This window comes from Syngnathoides biaculeatus, chromosome 8 (genome assembly GCF_019802595.1).
Source record: "Syngnathoides biaculeatus isolate LvHL_M chromosome 8, ASM1980259v1, whole genome shotgun sequence".
Lineage (NCBI taxonomy): Eukaryota > Metazoa > Chordata > Actinopteri > Syngnathiformes > Syngnathidae > Syngnathoides > Syngnathoides biaculeatus.
The window spans coordinates 1,527,337-1,539,451 of record NC_084647.1 but is presented as its reverse complement, the minus strand read 5'-3'; the positions used below and the strand labels follow the sequence as shown (position 1 = coordinate 1,539,451).

Below are 12,115 nucleotides of genomic sequence, written 5' to 3'. Positions count from 1 at the left end.
CACCCAGATGTTTATTTTGTACTTTAAAAAGTATATATTACATACATTTACAGCAAAATCAGTTATTTGCATCCCCAGCTACCTATACAAATGATATCTGTGCTCGCAAGGCCGCTGTAATACAAAGAAAGAGCGGAATTTAGGTAGGGTCTATCGAGAGGTCAAGACCGGAATTACGAGCAGGTATGAGCAGTACCTCGCTCTACCACAATCCAAGATTATCAAAACATACCGTGTACTGCAGCAATTCTCTGAGTTGCGAAGCGTAAAAATTCACCAGGGGGCAGCAAAATCTAGTATTTAGCGTTAATGTACAATCTACCTTGATAATCTTTCACATTACGTTGCAAGTCCACTCATACTGTCCTGTTTTTATAATCGTCGTTAAGAATGTCGGAATGTAAATGCATTATGAGACTTGAAACCAAGATACATGGTGGATACATTCTTGATGTTTGGCATTTCATTACGTTGTGTTAAAATATATATGAACTTTGCTTATTGTGGTAAAAACAGGGAAATTACTTAATAAACGTGTTATTGGAGCAACCTGTGCAGTCCGACACTCAACAGGCTGGAAACATTAATGACAAATGAAAGGGGACGAGGCTTTCAGAGCAAAAGTTTTTAACTATATGTTTTTCATTTTTTTTCATCGATGATAGAAATAATATATCATCTCTGGTAGGATGCTTTTTAAATCTAAAAAACAAACTCATGCCAAGGTTGTGATTATATTTCGAATATTTGAGCACCTTTCGATTAACATTGAGAAGTATCATTTTATTTTTAATCACAAAGACCGGAAGTAGGAGTGACTACACGTATCTTTGACACCAGTAGGGGGTGGGAAAGCCGGCGGAGGAAGACTCAGTGACGGCGGTGGTGCTTCACCTCCGGCTACAAACAGGAAGATCGTCCGCGGTGCGAAACTGTCACCTGAGCCAGGACACAGCCGGCCAGATGGTTGCCTCTTAAACGGACCTTTTTATGCCTGAAATTAGTGTTGTCGTGAAACCTTACGAAGTTTGTTTGCCTGCTACGTCGTTAAACGTCAAGACGGGCGACCAAAGGTAGGCACGCACCCGATCTTTTCAAAACAGTTGTCGCTGCTACAATTAAGAGTCACGCCGAACTCCGCTCATTATTTTGCCAACTTTCACACTTGTCAAGTTTCCCAGTCACACGCGACAAGTGGGAATCTCGAGAATGATAACATTTTAAATGTATTTATTTTAATATAATTATACAATACAACCAATATAACGTACACGGTATTTATATTACATGTTGAAGCAGGTATGTTTTGGATCAAATATTTCCTATATTAGATCTGCTGCAACGAATTTAAAGCACCGTTGTCGGAAAAATACACATTGGGCCCCTCCAAATGAATGTTACAGCTATTTTGAAAACCTCTTCCCGGGCCCTCACGATAGTCACCATTTTCCCCAGTTTATGAGGGCTCCTGTGAAGTGGTACCCGAGAACAAATCACCGTTGTTGTTGTTTTTTTTTTTTTTTTAACAATTGTTTTCTCCATATGGCTGTCTATCTCGATTTAAGCAGTACATCAGTATTTTACTTTCAATTTACTCAACGATTGTCAAATTGTTAATACCAGTAATGGTCTTTCTGGCCAAGAATGGTTTTATCATCCCTTTGATTATAATGTTCTCCTTTTAGTCTTGGGGTCATAGTGGGGATCTCTTTAGAAAACTTTACTGATTGTTGTCCTTGAATATGACAATACAGTTCTGTATTTAAGTTGTTTGTCAAAGATAGCAGCTGAGCACATCCTTGACAGTTGGACAGAAAACAAAGGGGATGTGAAACTTTAACTGGCGTCAGCCATTCTATCATAAAATCGCAGTAGGTGGGGAGCAGCAGATACATCGAGGAACCTTTTATGTGAAGAAAAACATTTACAGGAGGCCGAATTTATCTAATAAGAACATTATTTAACTAATAGGTGTGAAGGTTGTAATCTGACAGGCCAATAGTTTTTTTTTTTTTTTTTAATTCTCCAGGAAATGGAAGATAAATTGTGAGGAGTAAACCACATGTCGAACAAGTGTGTCACGTCCGCCTTGGGTCTCTGCACCAAGATAAAGCATCTGTAATGTTTTCCGAATCTATTTTTGTGGAGAAATCATCTGACTCCCAACCTTAGAAGCCTTCTTTAAATTAATGCATGGAGGAAACATTCAAAATTTTTGTACAATGCATTATTTATGATTTCATATATACAGTATATATTCCTGCTTGCGGACAAATTACTCAATCAGCCCTTTTCTCATCCACGGGCTCAAATGCAAGTTACACTTGCGCAATCAAATCAGAGCCAGTGCTGTATGGAAAACTTCTCATACTTGGGATTTGTAACATTTTCCACATTTCACGTAACTAACGTCCACAAAAAAAAAAACTTTTTGTATGAGCTCATGCAGTTATACATTAGTGTCCTGTCCAGTAACAATCCATATGTTAATCTTACCTTTCAAATATTGAGATACCCTAGTAGCCTGTAACAACTCTAGTCTTCAGTATCACGGCCCAATCACCAAGAGCTCACAAGCGTTTTCAGTTTTAATTGACAGTTATAATTGCCAGTTATCCCTGTTTAATTATTGTTGTGTTTTACGTGTTGTGCACCAGAGAGTATATGCCCTTGTCATGTACAAGGAAAGAGTTTTCAAAGTTTTAATAATATACCTTCGTTTTTCTTTCCAAACAGTGCCTGTGACACGGCATTTTCCATGATGAGGTTCTGTTCATGCTAACTTTAATAATGCAAAAAGCACAAAGTTACATTAACTTGGATCTTCCTCAACACATATATTCCACCCATCTCACTCTTACCTTTTCTGCTCGAGCGCTCCAGGCTGCCATTAGAAAAAAATGCAAATATTAGCTGCATCATTGTATAAGTCGCAGGGTTGAAAGCGTGTGACAAAAGTCGCGGCTTATAGTCTGGAAATTATGGTATATACTCCACAGCTATGATAGCATTGCTGAAACAGCCGATCCAAAGGTGTCCTGATACTTGTAGTGATTAAGGAAGTATAGTAATGTATGACAATGGTTCCCCTTGTGAGGATAAGCTGCTCAGAAAATGGACAGATGGCTGTATGGCAATGGAATTTAGAACAGGCACTATCCTTGGCAGTGCTGTTTTGGGAAGGGGGGAGTTGCCCCCACCCTGAGGTTTTAAGTTAGATAAAACTGACAAGGCTAACTGACGTAATTGGAACAAAGAAGCTACAGTATTTACTCTGTCACTTTCAGCCCTTAATCAGGAGTCTCTGATGAAAAATTCTTTCACATCGATCCAACTGCATGTATAACGAAGATGAAATGTTGATCTTGTTTTATTTGCCTCATGCATGAAATTGTCTATACAGTAGGAGTATATATTCACATTTATATATTATTGTAAAAAGATAACCTCAATAGTTCAAGTCGAGTTAAATTACATTTACAACATTACAATACAAACATTTATGTTCAGCTGCTAATTGAGGCCAATTGTTTCGTATAGCAAAACGTTATGGAGTAGCACAGACGCCGATACCTCGTCTTCATTTGGGGTCACAGGTAACTGGAGCCTAGTGATTTTAATCATGTAAAGCACATTGAGTTACTTTCTGTATGAAATGTGCCATTTATATGAATTGTTTGCTTTGCTTTGCTTATCCCACCTGAACATGCGCGAGAGGCTGCATACACACTAGACTGGTCGGCAATCAATGGCAGGGCAGACGAACAACCATTCACACTTACATTTATATCTCTGAACAATTTTTGGTCTTCAATTAACCCATCAGTTTTTAAATGTTGTGTACCTGGGGAACACCTATGCAAGCATGGAGAGTGCCTGTGAGGCCAATGTACTTAACAACTGCTAGGGGTTGTCCAGATTATGTAGTCATCTTGTCTTTCCTACTCCACAATGGCATCGAGAGCATGATGTAGATGAATCTGTGATCACATTTTTGTTTCAATCAGGAGGAAGAGCCACTAGGTATGCTCAGTGAAATGAGTATGTCACCAGAATGATTTTTTTATTTTGTCTTCCATTTCTGAATATAAAGGTTTGGTAAGGGAGGGGGAAGGTGTATAGAGGGAAAACTCAGGCTCGGGCAGGATGTAGAATCATATTTTGGCGTATGCTATCAAATGGGAACGACAGCAGAAAATTACTCCACTTCACATGAAAAAGTTAATTATTTTCATCCACCCATCTACTGTACAATCTACAATGCTTTTCCTCATTCAGTTGAATGTTTGCTGGAGAGAAATTACAAAGTTCCACAATGCAGAAACTGCTGCTGTGGTCGGCCTAGAGGTAGGACAGGTTTCCCTCTTGTACAAATCATACCTGGCTGTCCCAGTGGCAAGCACATCCAGTGAAAGGATTTAATTTTTTTTCCTCCTCTGAACTGAACTGAAAAAACAACACATCATCAACGGAAATTTCATCACTTCAGTGTTGACAAAAATCTGTAGTTGTGCAACCCTTAATCACCCCACCACTATGCTGCCTACATTGAAAGTGATTTATCTTCAATGTAATTCATTCATTGAATTCATTTATGGATATTGGATTTAGGATTAGTTTAACTGTGGCATCTGTGTTGTTACGTACTTGGCCGTTAAAGCTGATTTTGATTCTGTGACATTTAAAACAGCCTGTATCAGGACTTAATTTTCCAGATTTAATGGAAGCCTCTTAGTGCTTGGACAGTGCTGTCTGAAGTATGCCATGCTTGATAAATGTTGAAACACAGCTTTTAGAAGTTGTATTTGTTTATACATCCAACAGAAGTGATACACAACTAGACTTCAGGGGAACACGCTCACAGACAACCCCTCCACCCTTTTTTTTTTAAATCCATGCTGATGAAATACAAACCCAGTAGGGATCTGAGATCGACTGACTCAGCTGTAAGATTGGAGTGCGGAGTCCAAAGTAAACATGGTGAAGCAACATTTAGCTAACATGCTGCTGCTGCAAAAAAAAAGAAATATATATATATATACAGCTCCAAGTCTGTTTTCAAATCCAAATTGAAAACTCTTTTTTTTGTTTTGTTTTTTTCCTCATGCGTTTTTGAGTACTTCCACTTTTCCGTGATATTTCTCACACTAAAAGCTGTTTTAATTGTACTGTTTCAAATGTTTTTCTGTATTTCAATGCATTTAATCACGTGAAGTGCATTGAGTTACCTTGTGTATGAAATGTGCTGTACAAATAAATTTGCTTTGCTTTTTTTTAAAACGTCAACCAGGGTTTTATATTGACATTTTCCCGTCATCACTGTTGGAAGCTTGTGTAACAGCCTCCAAGAACCACGGTGAATGGGAGTTAGATGAGACTTACTCAATTGTATGAAGATTTCACAATTTGCCTTTTAGCTTGTAAGCCCATGTTTTAAAAAAAAATATATATTACAAACCAAGCTTCTTAAATTGCTACTTTTTAGTTTCAACCTTTTAGAAGCGGGATTATTTATCTGAGCTTCATGCACATCAAAATACGCATGATAAATGACCAAGATACAGTATGACAGCGGTGTCGAACTCGTTTTTGTCGCGGGCCACATTGTAGTTACAGTTTCACTTAGAGGACCATTATGACTCTGCAACCATGAAAATCTTTCTCCTCATCATATTCAAACATAAAATTTTGTGAACTCGTTTTGAAATTAGAAATAAAAGGTAATGGGTTTTTCAACTAATGTTGTTTTGGTAACAAAAAATGGTTGCAATGTATCAATGTAATCTGTTATTATGTGACAATTTTAAATTTTGGCAAAGATTTAAACAAAAATCATCCGAGTTGATAGACTTCATTTGCCTTCACGGGCCACATAAAATCATTCAGCAGGACAGTTCTGGCCCCCGGGCCTAGAGTTTGACAAGGTGCTGTAGGAGAAGCCTGTTGGAATTTTCCCCTCCGGTCACAAATGTACAGCAGGCCGAGACAGGCCAAGGAATGTAAGAGAGACTTCAGGTGAGGATAGTGAGTCAACGTGGAGAAGGCATGCTGATATCAAATTAATCATAAATAACATGAGATTGTTTACATTGTTTCTTATTGGTGCCAAAAGACAGTCCTGCCATTGCCAACCACGCACCCCTTTCAACATATGTTCATCTCTTTGTATACAACCAATCAAATGTTTTCAGCAAGTTATTTTGCTGTAAATGTGTATTTTTCCCACACGCCAATTACAGCTTTCATCTCTCGAGCACTATAGTTTGGGAATCCATGCCAGAGTAAATAGTAATTTGACAAAAATATTGGTTTAGTGCTTCATTCATACATCTCCTTTTTTTCAGCTCCTTGCTAATAGCTGTTATATCTGCCCATGATGAATTGATGTAATATGGTCATGGTGGCATACTGATGGGTTCCAAGACTCTCAGACGATGACATTGCAGTAGAATCACTGCACAGTACACCCCACCCCGACCAGCACACACAGTTGTTGAACCTCCCAGTGCTGTTTTGCCTGCCTGTTACATGCAGGTTGTTTCAAAATGTTACCATGAGTTTACTGTATTTCCACTATCCATACTTCCATGTGTGTGCATAAGAATGAGAGGTGTGGAGAAATCAGATTTTTTTTCAAGACATTTGAAATTCACATGAATTACTCTTCAATTAATATTTTTCATAATAAATGTACATCTTAGAGAATGCAAAAAGTTCAATTCACGTGCAATGATTGCCCGACTAAAGTACATCACGGCGCTGTGCAAACAAGGGATCTGAGTAATGAAATTGTTATATTAATATAATTAATTATTAATATAACCTCTATGATTAAGAAATCTTACACGAATCGCGTGCTTGTGTCTTAACACATAGGTGAGTGCATGCATGCAAGGCTCCAAAAAAGCTTTTATTTTTTAAGTATTTTTTTTTTTTAGGAGCAGTTTTGCCAATGATTTCTTCATTTATGGAACAACTTTCTAATTTTACCCAGCAATTTTGCCGCTTTAATGAATGAAGCAAGGATTCTATACAAATGTACAAATGCCACAATCAAACAGGAGAGTTTAACCCCAACCTGAGAATCTTGTACTCTAGTATCCTAGTGAAAATCTTAATCAATTTGGATAAACTATATATTTTTTGAATGGTCAAACAGAAATTATGAACACAAAAGAGAAAATGAGATTTTTCATTCAATACTACTTGGTTTCCCTTTTCATATACAGTAATCAACAGTTTATTAAATTCACATTGCGCTGAAAAGATAATGCATTGATTAAAAATAAAAGGCATTAATTAACAGCCTTCTTGGATGTTGACATAAGCAGATAGTATTTTAGCATACAGTACAATGGGTTCTTGGCTGTGTATTTATGGGTTCAGACCAGGTGACTAGTCATAAGACAAATGTTCTTTGTACTACTAAGTTTTGAAAGTGTTTAGTTAGTTCAGACTAAAATGAAGAAACCTCGATGACTATATTTCCTTCATCTTACTTCACTAAAGCCCTCCTTTGCTTGGGTAAATGATGAGGATCCATTTTGCCCTCATTCCTCTCTGGCCATATTTGCCCCTCTGAAAGCTTTGTCACTTACAGATCGTCATATTGGCGAAATGCAACACAGTCACTACATACACTGAGCGAAAAGCACCAGGTGTGCATAGATCGTTTTACACTTGTTACTGGGTGAGTCTCAAGATGCATATGTCTAAACAATAACTCTCAGCCCTGGAACAATGAGTCGCTGCAGCTTATCATCTTATATTGCATTATTTTTTATTTGTACAATATTTTGGTGTTAACCATTGCTCTTTCTGTCTCTGTTTCAGCCTGGCATGAGATAATTTTTTTGGGGACGAAATAGTTTCCCACAAAACGATAACTGATACTGTTTTTTTTTTCATGCAGCTGATATAATACAGATCCTATTGTTTTAAGCACATCCTTTTTAAGAACCATTGGAATTGTAATGAGGATCATTGCCTAATATGTCATAGATAAATATAAATAAATCAGGCTCTGTGTACAAAAAAATGTTTATCAAAGCTCCCGCCCTTAACACGCTAGCTCATTTCCTCATAGGCTAGTGACTGTTAGAAACAGTTAACTTTCCCTTTGTCTAAGTTGTGTGCATCTACGGTGCAAATGGCACTCTCCTAAATGGGCTAGAGTCTAGAAAAAAACTCCATGTATATTTTATGGGACGATAACCCTTCAAACTCTGCCTCAGATTGGATAACACGATTCGTAGTTTTTATTCTCTGTGTGTGGAAGCACTTCCCTCTCGCACACGTAAGGTGGGTCGAACGAGTATGCTTCATGTGTCCCAGCTAATTTTTGTGTGTCTCAGCCACAGGACGCACATAAACGAAATCACTGTGTATGTACCACTATGTTTGCATTATAGTGTCCGTGTCATATTAATAAATAAGCCAAACATTTTACGGTACTCATTAACAGATTGTCTCCGCAACCCGCAGGGCTAACGTTATTTTAGTAAAGTAGACGAACATTATGGTCTGAGATTTGCACTATGTTCATTTCAACTTTGTCTCTCAGGTTGCATGACATGGTGTCAAAGACAAAAAGTCAGTTACAATGAATGGTATACGCCTTTGCATTTCTCTATGAATTGCTATGGTCTATTTGTCCTTTTTTTTTATCATTAGTCAGTGTTACATTTTACATTTGTTATGTTCCCGCAGGAAGTTGATGTACAACGCTTTTACTCTGATGACTATCATGACTGTTTTCCATCTCAGCCACGCTGTACACATGATCAAATGATTAAATCCATCACTCTGTGTGCTGACACAGTTCAGTGGCCTGCTGTATTAGCAGGCAACGCATTACTCTAGCTTCAATATCATTTCCACTCTTCAGATGATGATTTGATTTAGACCAACATGGCGCCACGGAAGACCAAGACTGAAAACATTTAAATAATTACGTAGTTTAATAATTATTGAATATTTCTTTTCATTTCATCCATATCTGAATTCTCTGAACCACTTGTACATTTCATGTGATGACTTCACTTTGATTTTGCCACTCATCAGAATCAGCTTTAATGGGAGAGTATGTACAGTGAAGAAAATAAGTATTTGAACTACTATATTGCAAGTTCTTCCACTTAGAAATCATGGAGGGGTCTGAACTGTTCATCGTAGGTGCATGTCCACTGTGAGAGAGATAATCAAAAAATACAAATCCAGAAATCACAACGTATGATTTTTTTTTTTTTAACAATTTGTGTGATACAGCTGCAAATAAGTATTTGAACACCTATCTATCAGCTAGAATTCTGACGCTCAAAGACCTGTTAGTTTGCCTTTAAAAGTCCACCTCCACTCCATGTATTATCCTGAATCAGATGCACCTGTGTGAGGTCGTTAGCTGCATAAAGACACCTGTCCACCCCATAGAATCAGTAAGACTCAAACTTGTAACATGGCCAAGACCAAACAGCTGTCCAAATACACCAGAGACAAAATTCTACAACTCCACACGGCTGGAAAGGGCTACGGAGAAATTGTCAAGCAGCTTGTTGGAGCAATCATTAGAAAATTGAAGAAGCTAAACATAACTGTCAATTTCAATCGGAGTGGAGCCCCATGCAAGATATCGCGTCGTGGGGTTTCAGTGATCCTTAGAAAGGTGAGGAATCAGCCCAGGACTACACGACAGGACCCAAACATTTTTACAACCTGTAATAATAAATGTCGGGCATGGTTCTCCATGGCAACACGGCACACGTGCACTTTGCACAAGTGCGATCCGCGTGATGGTACGGAAGCACGGTCAAGTCTGGTATTGGACACCAGCTGTGGCCGTGTGCCACTTCCTCTCGCGCCCTAATTACATTGTATATTGAAGACTTGTTTTTCATGCCATTTGTTGCCAGATCGTTATGTGTACTTACATATATGAATGTATATTCACTAGCATAACTGCCTCGTCCCATGTCATGGCGTTACCTAGCAATGTCAAGTCAGTTCCGTTTTCATCATTCAATCAGATGCACATGTGTGAGGTCGTTAACTGCATAAAGACACCTGTCCACCCCATATAATCAGTAAGACTCGAACTTGTAACATGGCCAAGATCAAAGAGCAGTCCAAAGACACCAGAGACAAAATTGTACAAGTCCACATGGCTGGAAAGGGCTATGGAGAAATTCCCGAGCAGCTTGGTAAAAAAAGGTCCATTGTTGGAGCAATAATTAGAAAATGGAAGAAGATAATTATGACGGTCAATCTCAATCGGAGCGTAGCTCAATGCTATACATCACCTCATGGGGTTCTCAATGATCCTTAGGTGAGGAATGGGAGAAAGACCAAAATGCAACTTTTTGTTCCTAATTCCACTTACTGTGTTTGAAGGAAGACGAATGATTAGTTCCATCCCAAGAACACCATCCCTACTATGAAGCATGGAGGAGGTAGCATCATGATTTGGGGGTGCTTTTTGCCACATGGGACAGAACGACTGCACTGTATTAAGGAGAGGATGACCGCGGCCATGTATTGTGAGATTGGGGAACAGCCTCTTTCGCTCAGTCAGAGCATTGAAGATGGGTCGTGGCTGGGTCTTTCAACATGACAATGACCCCAAGCCCACAGGCAGGAAAATCAAGGAGTGGCTCCGTAAGAAGCACATCAAGGTCCTGGCGTGGCCTTGCCAGTCTCCAGACCTAAACACAAAAGAAAATCTTTGGAGGGAGCTGAAACTCCGTGTTTCTCAGTGACAGCCCAGAAACCCGGCTGATCTAGAGATGATCTGTGTGGAGGAGTGGCCCAAATTCCTTCCTGCCGTGTGTGCAAACCTGGTGAACAACTACAGGAAACGTTTGACCTCTGTAATTGCAAACAAAAGCTACTGTACCAAATATTAACATTGGTTTTCTCAGGTGTTCAAATAGTATTTGCAGCTGTATCACACAAAGAAAAAATCATTTAAAAAGTCATACATTGTGATTTCTGGATTTTTCTCTTTAGATTATCTCCCTCAAAGTGGGCATGCACCTACGATAAAAATTTCAGACCTCTCCACGATTAATAAGTGGGAGAACTTGCAATATAGCAGGGTCTTCAAATACTTATTTGGTTCACTGTAACAACACACAAGGAATTTATCACCCATAGTTGGTGCCAGCCCTTTGTTTCATGAGATAATTTCATCTGTCATTCTCTCTTATCAAACTCACTGAGTGGGCACTAGCTGGGACTAGTGCTGTCTCTTACCAACTAAGGACTTGTTCCAGCATGAGCTCTTCAGTGAGTTCATCAACATTATTCTAGAAAAAGACATATTTAATATTGATTACATAGGCCAGTTTTACATGTGCTAATTAATTAACAATTTTGACCTCAGAAAATGTAGATCCCGGAATATCAATCCGTGAGTACAGTAATCCCTCATTTTTTCACAGTTATTTGGGACCACAATCACCCGTGAAAAGTGAAAAGCCACGAATTAGGTGTACATGTATGTTTACCTGGGTAACAGAACGTTTAAAATATGTAAACAGTATTTGTACTGTGCTTATTTGAGATAAGTTATTTAGTTACATCTTTAATTATAAACCCTAAAAATATAATATATACAGTATTAGAAATTTACAATATAAATTATAAAACACATTACTTTATAGTTACCATTCATCACTCAGAGACTCTTCTGCTGGAGGTGCTGACGCTGTAGCTGCGTTTTATTACCTTTTATGAAGGGGAGGGTTTTTTGTATGTATATGGGTACTATACCAGAATAAAATGTCAGCACTACAGTGTTTATACTTTGCATTCTTGAGACAAAAATTACAACAGTAGAAGTGTCTAGTTAAATCTCTAATTATAAAACCTTTATGCTGCACAATAATATTTTTATTACAGTACGTAATTAGCATTCCTCGCACGAATTTTCTGTTGGAGGCGCTGTACATAGCTGAGTTTTTTACTTTTGTGTGTGTATGTGGGTACTGAAATGTTTATATAGGAAATATGTCAGCAGTGTGTATTTATACTTTGCATATTTGGGACAAACATTTTCTACACTACAAGTCTGTCTAGTTAAATCCTTTTCTGCAATCCGCTATTCACAAAGCGAATGCAG

The 12,115-nt window shown here is 38.3% G+C and overlaps 1 protein-coding gene across 10 annotated transcripts in view; it reads left to right on the top strand.

Moving 5' to 3' along the window:
* The first annotated feature begins 852 nt into the window (after positions 1 to 852).
* pik3cb (phosphatidylinositol-4,5-bisphosphate 3-kinase, catalytic subunit beta) overlaps positions 853 to 12,115 on the top strand; it is a 79,751-nt gene continuing 68,488 nt past the window's right edge. For 4 of the 10 annotated variants that reach the window (XM_061827172.1, XM_061827169.1, XM_061827173.1 and 1 more), the window contains exon 1: positions 935 to 1,073. Coding sequence is in view for 1 of the 10 variants with exons in the window: in XM_061827165.1 (XP_061683149.1) it covers positions 991 to 1,073 (83 nt within the window). In the remaining 9 variants the exon portion in view is untranslated. Of the gene's footprint in view, positions 1,074 to 12,115 lie in introns of all 10 variants that reach the window. The other 6 variants (XM_061827174.1, XM_061827167.1, XM_061827171.1 and 3 more) reach the window with 3 other exon arrangements.